This window comes from Pinus tabuliformis, chromosome 4_1 (assembly GCF_031772625.1).
Source record: "Pinus tabuliformis cultivar Carrire ecotype Pingquan chromosome 4_1, CPIR1, whole genome shotgun sequence".
In the NCBI taxonomy this organism is placed as follows: domain Eukaryota; kingdom Viridiplantae; phylum Streptophyta; class Pinopsida; order Pinales; family Pinaceae; genus Pinus; species Pinus tabuliformis.
The window spans coordinates 510,479,800-510,501,183 of NC_142303.1; the positions used below are offsets into that span (position 1 = coordinate 510,479,800).

The following is a 21,384-nucleotide window of genomic DNA, read 5'->3' on the forward strand; positions in this document are numbered from 1 at the left end:
TATGAAATAGCTTAATTTGTGATGATAGTCTTACGAAGTGTTATGTAAACCATAAAATTCAAGGTTCAACACCTTGTGATTCAAACACTAGAACCAGTGAATCAAGCGTTGCTTCCCAAGGCCACCACTATAACCCCTACATTACTAAAAACACCCCGTATGCTCCATCCAGCTGATTTGGACCTCAAATCTCTTGGTACATAACACTTCATAACCCTTGACAATTAATCATATAACACTTTATTTTAATGAGACTTCCAATTACACTCCCCATAAACTTATAAACATTTAATTAAATAAATGAATTTATCTCTATTTATAAATATCTAAATCTTAATTAAAAAAATAAATAAAATTATATTGTACTTTCTCAGTAAGAAATGTATAAATTCTTATTTTCTATTTATATATGATGTAATTAACATAAATTTATTATATTTTTAAATTTTAATATATTGGAAAAAAACGTTTAGAATTAAAAACATAGACACACGAGTGATATTGGAAAGCTTTAATTCCTATATATATATATATATATAAATAAAAATTAAACCTATACTAATAAAATAGTTTATATTTTTTTATTTTTAAATATTAATAATTAAATAAGGATATTTTTTCACAATATATTAAATTTAACCGAGTTGTTTTTAATTAGACTTTTTAGAATTTTTTTTGGTAATTTCTCTAAAATCCATATATATAATAAAAAAACCAATTTAAATAACACAAATCAAAATTTCATTTCAAATATTTCCACTTCACATGGGAAAGCCAAAAAATCACTCTAAAAACAAATACAAACTTAACTTATAATAAAAATATTTTCATATTTGAAAAAAAATATTCACATGTTTTTTTTTCATGAATCTATATATATAATTAAAAACAAATTTAAATAACACAAATCAAAATTTTAGCTACTCATTAAAAAATCTAAAAAATCACTCTAAAAACTATTCCAAACCTAAATTGAAAAAAAATATTCACATGTTTTTCTATTATTATCATAAAAGATATAATACAGAAGTACCTTGCCCCACCCCAAGTCTTAGCTTCTAAGAAATAATGAATTTAAAATTTAATGTCGAAATTCATCATTAAATTTGAACCATATGTTCAATTTATTCAAAATGTTATCTACAGATTAAGATAAGTGGTGCCCAGTGGAAAGCTTCACAGGATGACGAAGATTGCACTGCCGTACATCCCTTCGCTTTGTCCAGATACATTTATGGTTGCATGGTGTAGTCCTGATTTTAAGCAAAATCATATTTATCCTCTACCTTGTCCTATCATCTTAAAAATACAATTGTTAATGTTTAACATGTGCTTTGACAAAAAGCGGAGCATAGTTTATCTGGAAAGCAATGTTCTTTTCCTTTTCCTCAAGATAAAAGTTCAAGATTTACTCAAAGCTTAAATTCTCTCTGATCGAGATTCACTCAAAGATTCAATTCTCTGAGATTATATAGTTATTAATGTTATTATTCATAATATTAATGTTAATATTATTAGTGTGATTATTATTATTAATATTAATATTAATGTTGACGTTATATGTTAGTATTTATGTTAATTTGAAATATAATATTATAGAATAATATTAATATAATAACCATAAATACATAAATATACAACTAATATATAATAAATAATTGTGATTATAATTATTTATATAATTATTAATTATGGGAAATATTTAGTCTTTAATAAAATATATTTAATTTAATAAGATATATTTAATAATTATTAGTGTAGTAAATATTTGTTTATCTAGATCTATTAACCACATTTATTAATGTGGTTGTAGATGTACTTCAACTCTATCAGCTTATATAAACCAATTTGATTTTGCTAATTTTAAATATTTTAAAAAATAAATTACCTTGCTACCGTTCTCAACGTTACATGATCTTGTTTGGCTAGGATTGCATAGTTACATTTTAACGGTCAAACTCGGACAAAAAAAACATGTCGGATATATAGCACTTGATTAGTCCGCCGGGGCGGCATGTTGGGAATTTCTGATAATTCCAAAAAAAAAGAACAGAAAAAAAATGCTATGTTTTTAACAAAGGAAACAGAGTATTACACACAAAAGGAAGCTTGTATTCATTCATAAGATTGCTGTTATAAAATTCTTCCTTTCACAGAGAGATTTCACCAAGAACTCTTCAGATCCAGTTCCAAATTTTTTTTACTCTGTCTCTGCTTAAAAATTAACACTGCTGAAACACTACTGTGTCTCCACTGCTATGCATTACAAAATAATACTCTGTCTCATCTTCAAAATTAACCCACTACTGTGTGTAAAAAAAAATCTTTACATACGGGTTGTTGCGTGTCTCTCATTTGCATTACATATTTTTAACAAAAAACAACATTACATTCACGCTCCTGCGTTTTTACGTTTCATTACATGTTTTTTAACAACAAAACAAAAACATGATATTTACCTTTTAGTTGTCCCATACTCCCGTGAATTAAAAAAAATAAAATTAAAAATTTTACCTACATTTACCAACCATAATTACTTCACATTAATTAATTTAGCATGGCGATATGTTTTTTTTATTAACCGTGGATTTTACTCCACGTTAATCCTACGGCTGTCAGCAATATTGCACGACCCTTTCTGACTAAATTTTACCTGCTGGGGAGAGTCGCTTTTACAAAACCACTCAGGCACGTGGCAACTATTGAATGTGCTCGCTGCCCCCTCGAGAAATACCACCGTTCTGTAAAAGGTGGTGCAGGGAAGGAACTGGCGGTTTTCCAAAAGTAAACACTGCAGTTGAAATTAGTATTTCAACACTCCCCTTTAATTTCAACTACTCGGTTATGAGTCATACCCAGAAATTTCCTCAAAAACTCAACTTTTCTATCCCAATGGTTTGGTCAAAATATCTACAAGCTGCTCCTAAGTTCTGCAGTGTTGTAAAACAATTTCTCCATTGTTTACCAATTCCCTGATGTAATGAAACTTTGTGTCAATGTGTTTCATTCTCTTATGAAACACAACATTCTTGGATAATGCAATAGCTGAGCTATTGTCACAAAAAATCACAGTTCCTTTTGCTTGTTCTTGGCATAAGCTCCTTAACATCCTTCTCATCCAAATTGCTTGACACGTTGCTACTGTAGCTACCACATATTCTGCCTCTGCTGTAGACAATGCTACAATAGGCTGTCTTTTAGAAGCCCATGAAATGGCTCATGAACCCATGTGAAAAACATAACCGGATGTGCTTTTTCGATCATCTACACTTCCAGCCCAATCACTATCAGTATATCCAATTAAATTTGAACATTCTAAAGCAGTATATAAAATGCCAAACTTTTTAGTACCTTTAACATACCTCATAATTCTTTTTGCTGCCTGTCAATGTGCTTCTTTTGGCCTCTCCATGAATTGGAAATTAAACTAATAGCATACATTATATCCGGCCTAGTTGCAGTCAAATACATGAGGCTGCCAACTATGCTCTTGTACAAACTAGGATCAAAATCCTTGTTGTTGTCCTCTTTGCTGAGTTTTAATCCCATCACTGTGGGAGTGATTGCTGCTTTGCTCTCCTGCATATTAAATCTTCCCAACACTTCATTAACATATTTCGTTTGTGAGATAAAAATCCCATTTCCATTTTGTTCTACTTCTATTCCTAAGAAGTATCTCAGCAAATCCATGTCAGTCATTTCAAATTCTTCTTTCATGACTATTTTGAAATTTTCAATAAGATAATCATCATTACATGTGAAAATAATATCATCAACATATAACACAACAATTAGTATTTTACCATCCTTTTCTTTGATGTAGAGGGTGGGTTCTCCCTCACACTTTTCAAGTCCATTTTCCAGTAGATAGGAATCTATCCTACTGTACCACGCTCTTGGTGCTTGCTTCAGTGCATAAAGAGCTTTCTTCAATCTGCACACTTTGTGCTCTTGGCCTTTCTTTTCATAGCCTATAGGTTGTTCAATGTAAACCTTTTCCATTAACACTCCATTTAGGAATGTTGATTTCACGTCCATTTGGTAAACTTTCCACTTGTTTTGTGCTACTATGGACAACACTGTTCTCACGGTTTCCATTCTAGCAACCGGTGCGAAAGTTTCCTCATAGTCTCTCCCATACCGCTGCTTGTATCTTTTGACAACCAGTCTTGCCTTGTGTCTTTCTATTTTGCATTCAGCATTACTCTTGGTCTTGTAGACCCATTTAACTCCAATGACTTCTTTTCCTTTTGGTAGTTCAACTAAATCCCATGTCTTGTTTCTTTCTATGGCATTGATATCCTCATCCATAGCTTCTATCCATTTCCTATCCTTAATTGCTTCTTTGAAATGAACAGGGTCATCAACATGACAATATAAAGCAAACAAAGAGTTCATACCTTCATTTGTTGCCTCTTGTTCATAAATGTTAATTAAATTTTTGAACTTCTTACCTCTTTCATTTGGTGTATAAGTGCTTGAAGAAGCACTTGAATTTCCTCCTTGTGGTGTGCTTGGAGAAGCACTTTCATTTCTCCTCAAGGGTGTCTCTTGCAGCCCTTGTGTTGGTGCCGTTGTTTGGGGATGTATTTCAACCATCTCCTCATCATCTTCATTATGAGACAAATAGTTTTTAACATTCACTGTTTTCTCTATCCTTCCATTCCAAGCTTCCTCCTCAATGAAATGAACATCTCTACTCACAATAAGCTTCTTGGTGAATGGGTTATACAACCTGTAAGCTTTGGATTCCTCACTGTATCCAATGAAAATACATTTCTCCCCTTTGTTGTCCAACTTCTTCCTTAGTTGATCTGGAATGTCTGCATAAGCCACACATCCAAAAACTTTCATATGGGTGACTCCTTGCTTTGTCCCACTCCATGCTTCTTCCGGCACTCTGTTCATGACTGCTTTTGTATGGCATCTATTCAAACTGTACGCTTCACAGTGTACAGTTTCAGCCCAATAATCATTTGACAAATGCTTTGCCTTTAACATACTCCTCGCCATATCCATGATTGTCTTATTTTTCCTTTCAGCAACTCCATTTTGTTGTAGAGTGTACCTAGTGGTAAATTGCTTATGAATTCCATTTTCTCTACAAAAACGTAGAAATTCTTTGGAGATATACTCACCTACTTTATCAGTTCTTAGCACTTTGATATTTAGCTTGCTTTGGTTCTCTACAAGTGCTTTGAAATTGCAAAATCTTTCAAACACTTCACTTTTGTTCTTCAGGAAATAAACCCAAGTTTTTCTAGTAAAATCATTAATAAATGTTAGTATATAATGGCTGCCTACAAATGATGGAGTTTGCATCGGTCCACATAAATCTGAGTGGACAATCTCTAAGGGTGCTTTTTCCCTTATGCTTTTCCCAAATGGAAAACTTTTTCTGTGTTGTTTCCCCAAGATACATCTTTCACAAAGGCTGTCTAGTTTCTCTATCAATGGTAATCATCTTACCATTCCTTTTCTATTCAACAAGTTAAGACCTCCAAAGTTGAGATGTCCAAATCTCAAGTGCCACAACTAATTTTCATCTTTTAGTTCACTTTGGAAAGCCTCTTGTGTCACTGTTGCTATTTCTTCTCCATTTTTTAAATCTGCTTTCGTTCTGAGATGGAACATCGTGTTTCCTGTCATCTTCACTTCAGCAATACATTGTTTGCTGGGTATTTTATCCATGATGTTGCATACATCATCCACAAATAAAACATTGTACCCCTTTTGAACAAGCTATCCAATACTTAAGAGGTTATATTTCATTCCAAGAACATAATAAACATTTGCTATGGTTTTCTTTTCACCTTTCTTTGTTAAAACATTTACTTCTCCTTTTCCCATAACAAAAACTTTATTATCAGTCCCCAGTGTGACTTGTGACTTCACACTTTGATCTAACATAAAAAAAGGGCTATGTTTCTTGTCATATGGTTATTGCAACCAGAGTCTAGAAACCATACATCTTCACTCTTTTCTTCATTCATATTATAGGCTAAAAACAAATTATCTTGGCTAATATTTTCTCTAGTGAAATTTGCACTAGCTCTATTACTCATATCATGTTGTTTCTTCCTACATTCATTTGCATAATGCCCATATTTTTTACAATAGTGACATTGGACATTGGATTTATCATACCTTTGTCCTCGAGCATGATGTTGTCCACTTTGTTGGCTGCTGCCTTGGCCTTGGTTCTTATTTGGATTACTGCCTCTTCCTTGAGCATTTGCTGTACTGTTTCCTCCACCTCTGTTTTGGCTTCTGTCTCTTCCTCTCTTGTTTCCTCTGCCTTGATCTCTTCCTTTTCCAAAGAACATCTGGGTCTTAAAGGCATGTTCTAGAGATGAGTTTTCATTTCTACTCAATCTCTGCTCGTGATATCAGTGATGCATGTAGTTCATTAACTGAGAATTTTGTGCGATCCTTTGTCTTTTCTATGGTGGTGACAATCAAATCGAACCTTGAGGGTAGGATCCTCAATAGTTTCTCCACAATTCTCCTTTCTTCAAGAATCTTTCCATGAGACCTTATCTGTGTGACCAGACCAATCACATGTGTGAATAATGAGTCAATATTATCTAACTTCTTCATGCAGAGAGTCTCAAAATCTCTCCTCAGCAACTGTAGTTTTGCTGTCTTCACTTTCTCCATGCCTTGATAGGCTATCTTGAGAGTTGCTTATTTGGATCTCTTAATTGTTGCTATCCTTGGAAACACACTCTCATGCACTACTCGATACAAAAAGTAGAGGGCTTTAAAATCATTCTTCTTATTGCTCTTCAACAGATCTTTCTCTGCCTAAGTTAAATTATTAAACTCATTTTCATCTGCTAGTTCTTCAAAACCATTCTCAACAAATTTTCATAAGCCTTGGGAAGCAAGCAAAGCTCTCATAGTTATGGGTATGGGCAATAAGAGTATGGGTATGGCCATTAAATTGTGGGAGCTGAGTATTACAGATACCCATGCTAGTGCTGGCTCCAGCCATTCTCACACTCTTAACTATGTTTCAAAATATTTCACTGTGTATTTAAAATAACTGACCATCCTCAACAGTAACACAAAAACTAACTTGAGAAATACCTTGAATTCTTCCCTGACTGAGTCTTCACTCTGCTGCAGAAGCTGCTGCAGCAAGAAATCATTCCTTCAGCTTCTTTGACACCTTCAAAGAGCCTGGACAAGCCTTGATACCATGTTCGAAATTTCTGATAATTCCAAACAAAAAGAATAGAGAAAAAAATGCTCTGTTTTTAACACAGGGAACATAGTTTTACACACAAAAGGAAACTTGTATTCATTAATAAGATTGCTGTTACAAAATTCTTCCTCTCACAGAGGGATTTCACCAAGAACTTTTCAGATCCAGTTCCAAATTTTTTTTACTCTGTCTCTGCTTAAAAATTAACACTGTTGAAACACTGCTGTGTCTGCTGTGCATTACAAAATAATACTATGTCTCATCTTGAAAATTAACTCACTACTATGTGTAAAAAAAATTCATTACAAAATAATACTCTATCTCATCTTGAAAATTAACTCACTGCTATGTGTAAAAAAAATTCTTTACATACACGCTGTTGCGTCTCTCATTTGCTTTACATATTTTTAACAAAAAACAACATTACATTCACGCTGCTGCGTTTTTGTGTTTTATTACATGTTTTTTAAAAACAAAACAAAAACATGATATTTACCTTTTACTTGTCCCATACTCTCTTGAATTAAAAAAATAAAATTAAAAACTTTACCTACATTTACCAACCATAATTACTTCACATTAATTAATTTAGCATGGCTATATGTTTTTTTTTATTAACCGTGGATTTTACCGACCGAGGAGAGTTGCTTTTACAAAACCACTCAGGCACGTGGAAACTGTTGAATGTGCTCGCTAGCCTCTCGAGAAATACCACCGTTTGGTAAAAGGCCATGCGGGCAAGGAACTGGCGGTTTTCCAAAAGTAAACGCTGCAGTTGAAATTAGTATGTCAACACGGCAGACTGAGAAGAAGCAAAGCGCCTACGGCTCTAAGGAAATTGCGTGCCCATCGCCATTTGTATTATTCATCACATGTTCAAATAATAAAGATCTGCGCCATAGCTGCAAACATTACACGAGTTTTCTTCGCCTTTCCGAAAAGCTTCGTGTGAACTAAGGGGAACAACGAGGTCTTTATTTTCATTTGTCATTGGGAGTGTAGATTTCATAGCAACCACTTAAAAACTTGGATTAAATTGATGGTAGAAGGCGTTGTTACAGTAGTGATGCGTGAGTTAATGAGAAATGGATCCATCTCGTAAGGAATGTAGTTGTTACTGCAACTGCCGCAGAAGAAAAGTATAACAACAATGGTTTATTAAATAGGATCGTGTGAGCTTTGGTGGTTCATTGAGAAACTAGTTTTGTGAGGAGGGGAGCTTAACATCCAAATTGATAATGGCGTTGGAGTTTAAAGAGCAATGCAATGAGGAAAAGGGTTTACCATCTTGGCTTCGAACTGTAAATGAAGTTGCTAAGCGGCTAGTTGTAGAGTTTATACCGCATCTGGATGTCTCCTCTGTTGGGAAAAGCTTTAATTGCATTAATTTATTCCCCAGTCAGTCTGGTTTTGGATCCCCAATCACAGTGATGCAGGCAACCGAAGACAGTATGACTTCGTCAGATGATGATCAGGATGGTTTTTCCGGCTTTGTGACGAGTTTCAGGTGTGGAATTGTATTTGGTAGAATTACTAGCTGCATTGTTTTTTAAGTTATTTTTGTGATCAGGTAGGTCTGTGAGGTTTATTAAGGGTGAGGCTCGTTTTACAGTACCTTATGAAATTACCACGAAGATTTGTAATTCCGTCTATAGTTAAGGTAGAGTTTACCTTTACACGTTTATATATGATACAATATAATTTTACATAAAGTAATTAGAAATAGTTTTAATAGTATTATTATTGTACATTTCAAAATTTGATCCCTTCCAAATTTATGGTTTAAATCTATACTTAAAATAAATCTAAAAATTTAATTTCTGAAACTTATGACTAATGTCAAATCCTACTTAAAATAGATATATACTAATGTTCATATCAATTATTTTGAAATCCAGCTCCGCGGCATACACGATTCCGAGTAAAAAATCCGAGGCACAATTGACAATTTTCTACGGCGGAGCGGTGAACGTGTATGACGATATTCCTGCAGATAAGGTATGGGTATGATGATTCACACGTTTCTGGCCTGGAAAAGGACTCTAGATATTGGCTGGACATAGATTTTATTATGATGACATTTGTTTGGTTATATAGGCAGAAGCCATAATACTAATTGCCAGCAGTGGAAGCTATTCCAGTTATCCTGACACTGGAGTCTAGAACGGCCCATGTGGATTGCAGGCTGAGCAGAAAATGGCCCTTCTTGTTGTAAAGTTATCGGACAAAACAGCGATCCACCACCAACCTGGTAATTGCAAGGTGCACATAGGTATGCCGAAGGCCACCAATTATGGATGAGGTCACAAAATTATATAATCTACCTTTAAATTTAAGGGATTTTTTCCATGTTCGTATACAATATTAATGTTAAATTTGTGCACATAAATTAGTATTAAATATGTACTCATAAATTAGTGTGTTTAACTAAAACAATCGAATTCAATCTGATATGTCCACATAGAACTAATTAGTAATAACATCTATTAATCTAACCTAAGTTGCATACAAATTCCTTGGTACGAATATTACTACTTCCCTATAGAAATATAATTGATTTGATTTCTGATCATGTCCATTTGGCAATGGCGTCTTGATCAGATCTTCCAATAACGATGAAGCATTCTCTGCAACGTTTTCTGGAAAAGCGAAAGGAGAGGTACCATAACAGCTTCATATTCACCATTCTGTTATGTACGCCACTGGAACTCACAACTCAAAACTAAAAATGAAATGGTTATGTTCTATTGTGTTGTGCAGGCTTGATGCAATTGCGTAATCTCCATATACGGCAGCCGGAAAGGACAATACTAACCCTCAACAACGTCCATCGTTATCACCGTCTTTTTAAGGGCCGCACTCGACTGCTCCTTCATAATTGTTGGAATATTAATTCCAACTGCAGGTTGTGGACGCAACATGGACAGCGATGGCAGCCGACTCAGCAAGCACGTACAGCGCACGAAACCGCCTCTCCAAAACCGCTTAAACATTTCGGACCGCCTTCCAGCAGAAGGCAGTTTCCGTATGATCGAGCCCGATGCAATCAACCTTGGACGCGTGGTCCTCCCTATACGTCATCATTTCTGACATTTCGGGACGTAATGATCAGTCAAGTAATGGCTCCCGAAATCCTCCACCGCCGTCCGATCTGCTCCATCGTCCTCCGCCGTCCATCAACCAAAGTTGCATTTGAGCCAGCAATTAAATGCTTTGCGTGGAGTGAAAAATTAAATCTGGTTGACCGCCTGTTCTGTCTGAAAAGAGTTAAATCAAATTTAATGCTGGTCGTAGATGTTAGGCGCAAGTTTTAATTTTAATGTTTTAAAAAAAACGGGAGTAAGTTTAGTTTTCATTCAAAAGTCAAACAAGACATGTAGTTCCGTGTTGTTGATATAAGTGTATTGTATTGGATGTAAAAAATATATATATATGGTGTGCACATCAGTGCGTAGAGTTAGGGGCATGCAATTTCTTTTTGGTTTGACTATATATGTGTAATGAAAAGAGTATGAAATGTACAGTTCATGCGAACTGTAATTACCAAAGACCCTCGTTATTGAAATGCACAACAGTGCATAAAAAAAACCAGTTGCTCATTGTAATGAGAAGCGCGTAGTGTGAGAGAGGATAATGCACAGCAGTGCTATCCACGAAGAACAAGGAAGCAGCATGTCTTTTGTTGACTGGTGGTGAAGCTCGCGGCAGCGAAAGAACAAGGGAGATGCACAACAGTGCATAGATCAGTGTTGACTTGAAAGACATAATCCTTTCACTACTCAATAGGAAAATTATTTTTATATTTTTATTTTTTCTAATATGAACAAAATATATACTCTCTTCGTATTCAATATTTACCTTGAATAATATATTTGAATATTCCTATTAATTATATATACTAAAAAAACTTTAATTTATCAGTCAATATTTTCTAATTTTGTGTATCCATATTAAGTATATATATTTAAAAAAACATTAATTTATTATTCGATATTCTCTAATTTTTTATGGAAAAAAAACATTAATTTATTCCTCAATATTTTATAATATATTTGAATATTCATATTAATTATATATTAAAAAGAACTTTAATTTATTGCTCAATATTTTCTAATTTTTAATGGAAAAAAATATTTATTTGGAAATGTATTAATGATATTTTTTTAATGTGATGCAATTGAATATCCTAATAAAACCTCTTTTATGCCTTTGGATTTGACAACCTCAAGAAAAGAAAAAGAAAATGGAAGAGATTTCGCATAGCCAATGGGAGCTCGAGGATTAGAAGCGTTCAGGGCAAATAGTACTTCCTGTGCACCATCAACTCGATCCCGTGAATGCGTCTTTGTGAAATTAACATTTATATATTGTTTGGTGTGCTGTATACATTATATACTAAAGATCTAAATACCAGAACTGCATTCGAGCAATGAAACGAACGTTCAGTAGGTCGATTCCCGGAATCGACCCACCGCTGGTCGGGCGGGGCGGCCTGGGGGTGGCACTGCAGGTTGCACCAGAGCTCGTAAGCGGTGGACCACCTCCCATAGGCGGACAGAAGGCTAACCTCGATCCATTCCTCTTTGAGGTCATCAAGGAATTTTCCGACCAGGAAGTTGGTCACCTCAGGTGGGCATTTCTGGGATTACCTGAGGTGACCAACTTCCTGGTCGGCAAATTCCTTGATGACCTCAGCGCCACCCCCGGGCCGCCCAGCCCCGCCCGATCGGCGGCTGGTCGATTCCCAGAATCGACCCGCCGCTGGTCGAGCGGGGCGGGGCGGCCCGGGGGTGGCGCTGCAGGTTGCACCAGAGCTCGTAAGCGGTGGACCACCTCCCATAGGCGGACAGAAGGCTAACCTCGATCCATTCCTCTTTGAGGTCATCAAGGAATTTGCCGACCAGGAAGTTGGTCACCTCAGGTAATCCCAGAAATGCCCAGAATTCCCCCAATCCCCTTAGCACTGCAGACAGTGAATTTTCGATGCAGGTGAAAATAGGATCCCCGAATCGAGTAACGCTGCATTTAATATTAGACACGGGTAGCGATTTGATCTGGACCAAGTGCCAGCCTTCTTCACTATATAAACCCAGGCAGTCCTCGTCCTACAATAAAGCTACCTGCGCTACCAATGTCTGTTTAGCCATGGCCGACCATAGTTGTGATGCCCAAAAAAACTGTGTATACCGCTATGGGTATACAGAATCTTCTTACACCTCTGGAACCTTGTCTTTTGAAACATTTATGGTTGCATCCCAGGCGAACACTCCGTCATTTGAGCGCATTGTATTTGGATGTGGGCATGACCAGGGGAAATCCTTTGCCCAATCGGATGGTATAGTCGGCATGGGGGGAGGACCTCTATCACTAGTTTCCCAGATTGGATCTTCCATTAACAATGTATTCTCCTATTGTTTGGGATCAATGAATAATCCTTCAGCAACAAGCCCTTTATTCTTGGGCGGCACTAATTTCATTGAAGTCCATAAGTTCAGTGTCACCCCTATAATTCGAAACAATAATTTCCCAACCTTCCACTATCTGGGCCTTGAAGGAATCAGTGTGGCTCGCAAAGCAATCCCTTATCCCAAGGGCACTTTTGACCTTCAACCCGACGGACGAGGCATTTTCATCGATTCCGGCTCCACTATAACCTACTTGGCGGACGCAGCGTATCGGCTATTAGTGGCTGTTGTTCGCTCCAGCATTAAAACTCCACCGGTTCAAGTATCTCATACTTCATTTGATCTATGCTACGCCGGTAGGTTGGAAAATCTGGGAATTCCAACGATTACTTTTCATTTCCGGGGAGGCGCCAATTACGTTCTGTCGCCGCAGAATTCATTCCTTTCGTATCAACAATATACGCGCGGATTGCATTGCTTTGCGTTCGTATTTGCGGGGCCGGCTGGTTCCACATTGATTTTTGGAAATGTTCAGCAGCAGAATTTCCATATAGTGTACGATCTGAAGCGGAACAACCTCCATTTTGCTCCAGCGAATTGTGCTTCTCTCTAGATACCTACCATTCAGGCTTCACCATGATTCACATTGCTGCCATATGTACTGCAAATTTTGTTTTGATTTAGATTCTCCGTATGTTATAGCATTTGAAGTATTTGTATTCAATTTGTTATGCTCTTAACCTGCAAATCAATACCCAAGTGAAGAAAAGATACCGAGAACACAAAATATGCGAAGAAAATATACCCAGAACACAGAATAGCAATGATTTTATTATTCAGAGAGAAATGTTCACAGGCCTCTTCGAGGGGGCAACCTCCAATAGAGCAGAGCTCGATTACAAAACAAGACACAATGCTCCTCGCAGGGAGTCTCTATCCTTTATATATGACTCATACATGCAATACCACGAGCCAATATCGTGGGTTTTATTAATACCATCTATCTAATACTACCGCCTATTTACCATCTATCTAATACTTCCGCCCATTTGCAACTAACTGTGGTCCCGTTATTAATTGCGGGTTAACCACTTACAAATATTAATATGGGCTTTATTGACTCTTGACTATGACGTGATCCCAAGACATAAATAAGGGGGTTAGGGTGGGACCCTAACATGCCCTCCCCCTTAAGACTAGCCTTGTCCTCAAGGCTGAAGCTGCGGAAACTACTGAAGAATAGTGGCTGGTTCCCAAGTTGCATCTTCCGAAGAGGTGTCTTTCCATTTGACGAGGACCTCCTTAATCATGCGGCCGCGTAGGTGCTTGTTTCTTGTGTCTAGAACCTGTTCAGGTTGAAGCCAGATTGACCCTTCTTCGTCCAATTTAGGTAGACTGGTTTGAACTCGGCAATTGTTCCCAATCACTTTCTTGAGGCACGATACATGGAAAACTGGGTGGATTTTTGCTGTAGGTGGCAAAGCCAACTTGTAAGCCACTTCTCCAATGCGCTGAAGTACTTGGTATAGTCCATAGAATTTTGGGGGAGCTTTTGACAACCCTTGTCTTTGAGTGATGTTTGCTTATATGGTTGCAGCCTCAAAAAGACTTGATCCCCTTCTTGAAATTGGCGCTCTGAGTGATGTTGGTCAGCCTGTTGCTTCATACGGTTCTAAGCTTGATGAAAATTCTCGCGCAGATGAGCAAGCATGGTTGCGCGGTGTTGTAGGAGTTGATCCACGGCTTGTACTTTGGAGCACCCCGTGAGATAAGAAGTAGGGGAAGGCGGAAGTTGTCCTTAGACTGCTTCATAGGGAGTCATTTTAGTGGTGGCATGATAGTTGGTGTTATACCACCACTCCGCCAGAAGTAACCACTGTACCCAAAGGTGTTGCTTTTCTGAAGTGAAACACCTAAGGTAGGTTTCTAGACATTTGTTGACGGCTTCGGTTTGACCATCTGTTTGCGGATGATATGAAGTACTGAGTTTGAGTTGAGTGCCTTGTATTCTGAAGGGCTCCTGCCAAAAATTACTGGTGAAGATTGGGTCACGGTCAGATACAATAGAAGTGGGCATGCCATGCAATTTGAAGATCTGATCCATGAAAGTTTGAGCAACCAAGGTTGGTGTAAATGGGTGGGGTAGGGCACAGAAATGAGCATACTTCGATAGTCGGTCCATAACCACCATGATGACTGACTTGTTCCCAGACTTTGGAAGACTTGTAATGAAATCCATGGAAACCTCTGTCCAAATTGACGCCGGAATGGGCAATGGTTGTAATGTGCCTGGTGTGTTGATGGTTTCCCCTTTGTGGCGTTGACAGACGTCACATTCTGCTATGAAAGTAAGGATGTCCTGTTTCATGCCGGTCCAAAAAAATGATCTTCTGGTGCGAGCATACGTCTTCTGAAAGCCCAAATGTCCTACAATGGGAGATGAGTGCAATTCTGGCAAAATGCGAGTTTTGAGGGTGGATGTTGGTGATATTACGACTCTGTCCTTGTAGCAAAGAATATCATTCTGCCACGAGTAGCCCTTGCTGGAATTAGGATTTGCCTGCAATTGAGAAATGAGTTGGGAGAGCCCTGGATGTGAAAACCATTCCCTGCGAGCCTCTTCAATCCAGTCTGGAATGGGGAGGGAAATTGCGAGCAGAGTACTTTCCTCCTCAAATTGGCGCGACAATGCATCTGCTACCCTGTTGTCTTTCCCTTTCTTATAAATGATCTCATAATCATATCCCAGCATTTTGGCTAACCATTTATTTTGTTGAGGGGAAGAGAGGCGTTGCTCCAAAAAATATTTAAGATTGTGATGATCTGTGCGGATTTGGAAACGTCGCCCCAACAAGTAAGGTCTCCAGGTCGCGACTGCATGTAAGATGGCCATCATTTCCTTCTCGTAGGTATATTGGCCCAGATTCTTCCCACTTAGTTGTTGGCTGGTGAAGGCCAATGGTCGCCCTTCCTGCATTAAGACCGCTCCAATACCTGTTCCCGAAGCATCACATTCAATGACAAATGATTTGGTGAAGTCCAGTAGTGCTAAGACAGGAGTGGAACACATGGCGGTTTTTAGAGCGGTAAATGCCTGTTGTGCTTCCTCATTCCAGAAGAAGGAATTTTTCTTTAGGAGTTGTGTTAGGGGCTTCGCTATGCGGCCATAGTTGCGGACAAATTTACGATAATAGCCTATGAGACCCAAAAATCCTCTCAAGCTTTTCAAGGTCTTGGGTTGAGGCCATTCTTGCATGGCCTGGATCTTTTTGGGGTCCACCTTGACACCTTTGCGCCCCACAATGTGGCCCAAATACTCAACTTCTTCCATGCCAAACGAACACTTAGACATCTTGACAAATAATTTATGTGTTTAGAGCAGTTGCAAGAGTAGATCTACATGCTGAAGATGTGCCGCCCAAGTGCCACTATAGAACAGGATGTCATCGAAGAAGACAAGGACAAATTTTCTGAGATATGGTTTGAGGAGGTGATTCATAAGGCTCTAAAAAGTAGAGGGGGCATTACAGAGACCAAATGGCATGACGAGGAACTCGTAATGGCCTTCATGAGTTCTGAAAGCTGTCTTGGGAATGTCGACTTCCTTCATGCGAATTTGGTGATAGCCTGAGCGAAGATCCAACTTAGTGAAGAATTGAGCCCCATTGAGTTCGTCCAGCAAATCGTCAACCACTGGGATGGGAAATTTATCTTTCACTGTTAACTTATTGAGGGCCCTGAAGTTGGGACACATCCGCCACTCCCCATCTTTCTTGAGGACCATGACCACTGGGGATGAATAAGGACTAATGTTGGGACGAATGACACCTGCTTCCAACAATTCCTTGATGATTTTTTCTATTTCATTCTTTTGGGTGAACGGATATCTGTATGGCCGCACATTTGGGGGTTGGGCCCCTGGAACCAATGTGATGCTATGATCATGTTCCCCTCGCGAGGGTGGAAGCTCATGAGGCTTGTCAAAGACCGTCCGATGTTTATTTAAAATCTGTTGCATCTCAGGATGAACTGGCGGAGATATGGTGTCTACTACCTGGATGGCATTAAATTGAGCTACCACTCCATGATGGCCCTTTTTTAACAATTTTTCCATTCTATGCGAGCTGATGATAGAGGGGGCTCCTGCCTGAAGTCCACGGAGGGTATGTGTGGAGTTGTTCTGCTTAAAACTCATATATAACTCCTGGAAATCCATTGTGATTGGCCCATGGGTGCGGAGCCATTCAGCACCTAGGACAATGTCGCATCCCCCCATGTGTATGGCAAACATGTGGGTTTTCAACTGATAATCCCCCATTTGAAGTTTGACATTTTCACAGCGGCCTTCACATTTCATTGTGCCCCCATCTACAATTTGGACCTGGAAGTTAGAGACTGCCCGTACATAACAATGCGCTGCTTCGGTGATTTTTTGATGGATGAAATTATGGGTACTTCCACTATCAATCAAGACTATTACTGGGCGATGTTTAAGAAAACCCCTGATTTTGAGAGTTTGAGGGGAAGAGATTCCTGCCAACGCATTGAGCGAAATAACTGGGTCATCAGATACAATCTCCTTTTGGTTGTCTTCTTCGATCACCTCCGGTTCCTCAAGAGGTGGATCTTCCTCGGTGGAGCTGTAGTCAGTGGCATCTATTTGAAAAAACTTGGGCTCCTTGCATTTATGCCCAGGGGAATATTTTTCATCACAGTAGTAACATAGTCCTTGCTTTCTTCTCTCGGCCATTTCCTGAGGGGACACCTTTTGGACCTTAAGTGTCTGAGTCGTGGTATGAGCTTGTGGGGGACGACCTTTAGTGGGGAAATTGGGGCGGCCGTATTGGGTTGTTATGGCACGCTCCACCTTACGGGCTACCTGGCAAGCCTCCGTCAATGTGGGAGGGTGGTGGAGTAGAACTTGAGCTTTGATGGCTTCTTTAAGACCACTGATAAAACATTCTGTGTAGAACTCATCTGAGAGATGGTCAGTGCGGAAGGCCAAGGCTTCAAAAGTGGTGATATATTCATCCATTGTACCTGTCTGTCGGAGCTTAGTGAGACGGCCCAAAAAGGAGTCTCCCTGTTCAAAGCGATCTCGAAGAGCTTTGGAAAATTGGGCCCAATTCGAAAAAGGTGCATTGCGACGTTGATGCCATTCTGCCCATTGCCATCGTTCATTGTCCAAGTACATGGTCCCCACTCCAATCTTTGTCCAATCATCTTGGAGATGATTCAATTTGAAATACTGTTCCATGTGTGCTAGCCATGCGGACGGATTAGAACCATCAAATTTCTATATATCCAACTTGGGAGGTCGCTGACTATCCAACTTAGGAGGTGGTGGATGGGTGTGCCAGACGTGAGGAGAGTGGTTAGACTCACCCTCAAGGTGTATATGGTCATTATATGGTACCTCAAGAGCTGGCTCCTTGCCCTTAGCGAGTGCTTGCCGTACCATGCTCGATAGGTCTTTAAGCGAATATTTGACCTCGTTCATATCTGTTTCAAGTTTGTCTAGTCTTTCATTGGCCATTGCTTGAGCTCTAGTTTCTACCATACACCAACTTGATGAAAATTTGAGACCGCCAATTTTTTTTTTTTAAAGAAATTGAATGGTACCACCGTGCTCAGCTCGTTGTCCTGATGCTGATGGGCTAGGTCACAAATAAGCACTTCGGAAGATCTCAGACGTTTTTTTTTTTTTTTTTTTTATTTGGAAAAATCCTAACGGAGTTTTACTCCTTCCTGATCAATACTGCAGTCGCCAAATCCTCAAACTGTCAATGCCGCCAAAAGTCCTGCGAAAATCATATCCAGGTACAGGAATCCTTCGCAACTACTCCGATCTGGTGGATCTGAGATATCTGAATGGTGGAACAACTGCTGCTGCTGATCTGGAATATCCGATCTGGTGGATCTGAGAGATCTGAATGGTGGAACAACTGCTGCTGCTGATCTGGAATATCCGATCTGGTGGATCTGAGAGATCTGAATGGTGGAACAATTGCTGTTGCTGATCTGGAATATCCGATCTGGTGGATCTGAGAGATCTGAATGGTGGAACAACTGTTGTTGCTGATCTGGAATAGATGATGTGTGATCCCCCGATAGAAAGGGAACTATGGTCTTGGGGAGTGTTAGGTGCTACAGATCGCAATATACATAAGGGTCTGACAGTAGTACTTGGCCCAATGTTTCAGGGCTCTAACTAAGGAGGATCGACCGTACCCTTAGCCGTACAACCCGACTACCCTATCGTACGGGTGAGTAATCTCTCCGAGTGCTGTTCTCGGTGTACTGTAGCAACAAGACAGCCGAAGGTTTATCTATGGCGAGGTTTCAAGGGAGCTAGGGGGCTTCCTATATACCCAGAGGGTACGTGGAAGACAGTCCGTGCGCGGTTCTGTCTAATGCGCTACTACTCGAAGGGGTACCCACAGGGGTTACATGGGAGTCCAACAGACGTGACCACCTCTTGTATTTCCTGCGTGCATGCCTCCCCAAATCCGCAGGTTTATGCGCTTAACGACAGATCCCGTGGTTTAAAGACGCCGGAACACGTCTCTAGCCTAAAAAATTTTTGCTAAAATTTGGAGATCCCACCGAGCCCTGGAAAGTGCTCTGATACCACTTGTTATGCTCTTAACCTGCAAATCAATACCCAAGCGAAGAAAAGATACCGAGAACACAAAATATACGAAGAAAATATACCGAGAACACAAAATAGCAATGATTTTATTATTCAGAGAGAAATGTTCACAGGCCTCTTCGAGGGGGCAACCTCCAATAGAGCAGAGCTCGATTACAAAACAAGACACAATGCTCCTCGCAGGGAGTCTCTATCCTTTATATATGACTCATACATGCAATACCACGAGCCAATATCGTGGGTTTTATTAATACCATCTATCTAATACTACCGCCTATTTACCATCTATCTAATACTTCCGCCCATTTGCAACTAACTGTGGTCCCGTTATTAATTGCGGGTTAACCACTTACAAATATTAATATGGGCTTTATTGACTCTTGACTATAACATGATCCCAAGACATAAATAAGGGGGTTAGGGTGGGACCCTAACACAATTGATGTTATATGTTGTATATTGTCGTTACGGTAATGGCATTTTGTTAATTATTGGATTGTTATTGCGAGTGAAATTTATCTCCTATACTTTTAAATGTTCTACCTTTTTAATTCTTTCACCAGTGAAGATTCGACAGTTTTGATTTCATGGTTTTTTTTTTTTTTATTTAAAATATATTTTTGTAAATTCAACCATTCAAAACAAATTACTATAATTTCAATATATTAAAAGTAATATTTTTTTTTAACTAAAAATAATATTTTTAATTTAATTAATTTAAAATTATTATATTTAAAATTGAAATAAATAAAAAATTTATTTATATTATTTAAGTTTGTGAAATTGCATTTGAATTTAAATTTATTTAGATTAAATTTAATAAAAGCTATAAATATAACTCGTAAGAAATGAACAAAGAAAATTAATAAAGAAAAGAATTAATGAATTATATTCAAGTATAATTTTTTTTTTGAGAAAATACAATCTAGTGAAATATGAAATATCTTTTATATAGTTGAACTAATAAAATAGTGGGTCTACAAGTGAATATAAAAATATGACCATGCAATAAAGAAAAGTGACACCTAGTTCTAGTTAACTAGCCATGAACTATCTCATATAAAGATGTAAACATGCAATAAAGAAAAGTGACACCTAATTCTAGTTCACTAACCGTGAATTATCTCATGCAAATAGGAATAATCCTAATTAATAATCATCAACTAACCATCTTATAGAAAAGCAAATAATCATAATTAACTAAAATATAATTAAATATATATTATTTTTAATAATATTAAACAATCAATTAAAATAATTTATTTTAACTACCCTTCTTACAAATTTTTAATTATAAATTATCACAATCTTAACCCTAAATTACTTAAACATATAAATATTCATAACATGAATAGATGTAAATTACTGTTTTCTATGCTAATGCAACCCTCTCTTTATATATACACGCTCACGCAACCCTCTCTTTATATATGCACACACGCAACTTTTTTTTTATATATATATACACACGCTACGACTTTGTAAAGAGTGTGATACACTAAATTAATTTTAAGGGGGGTAGGGTAAGGATAGGGGGGTGGCGGGGGGTAGGGGGTAAGGTAAGGGTGGGGGGTGGGGGAAGGTAGGGGGTAGGGGTAAGGGTAGGGTGGAGGGGGGTAGGGCGCGAGGCCCATGGGGTCGGCGTTAAGGAAGGGGGGAGGAGTTGAGATTGGAGGGGAATGGGAGTTAGGGGGTGGGCTTATGGGGAGGAGAGTTGTGGGGTAGGGAAGGAAGAGTTGGGGAAATGGTGCATGGGTGGGTGAGTTGGGGGTAGCAAGGGTTGGCGCATGGGTAGGGCAGAAGGGGGAAGAGGGCATGGGTGAATGGGAAAGATCAGTAATGGGTTGGGGGAAGGGGGCACGACGACGGCCTACCCACGGTTATTGGGTGATTGAGTTTGAATAATTGTTTAAGACAGTTTATATAACTGATGTATGCATCGTATCTTCAAATAAAATTAATGTTTTCCATATTTTGTTAAATGAGAAGTTATGAAGCATTTTTATGTTGTTGGATTATGTCTTAAGTACGATAAATTTTATTGTTTAAATATCTACAATGCAATATCAAATTAGAGATATAATGTATGTTTTATTCAGTATACAAATAAATACTTT

The 21,384-nt window shown here is 38.3% G+C and overlaps 1 protein-coding gene and 1 pseudogene across 1 annotated transcript; both read left to right on the forward strand.

Annotated features, from left to right (window-relative positions):
- The first annotated feature begins 8,433 nt into the window (after positions 1-8,433).
- Positions 8,434-10,812, forward strand: LOC149176795 (protein TIFY 10b-like; annotated as a pseudogene).
- Positions 10,813-12,355: 1,543 nt separating this feature from the next.
- Positions 12,356-13,228, forward strand: LOC149176796 (aspartic proteinase CDR1-like). Its single transcript, XM_089421574.1, has one exon. It carries the CDS (start codon positions 12,356-12,358, stop codon positions 13,226-13,228), a length of 873 nt encoding a protein of 290 aa, XP_089277700.1.
- Positions 13,229-21,384: the final 8,156 nt, after the last annotated feature.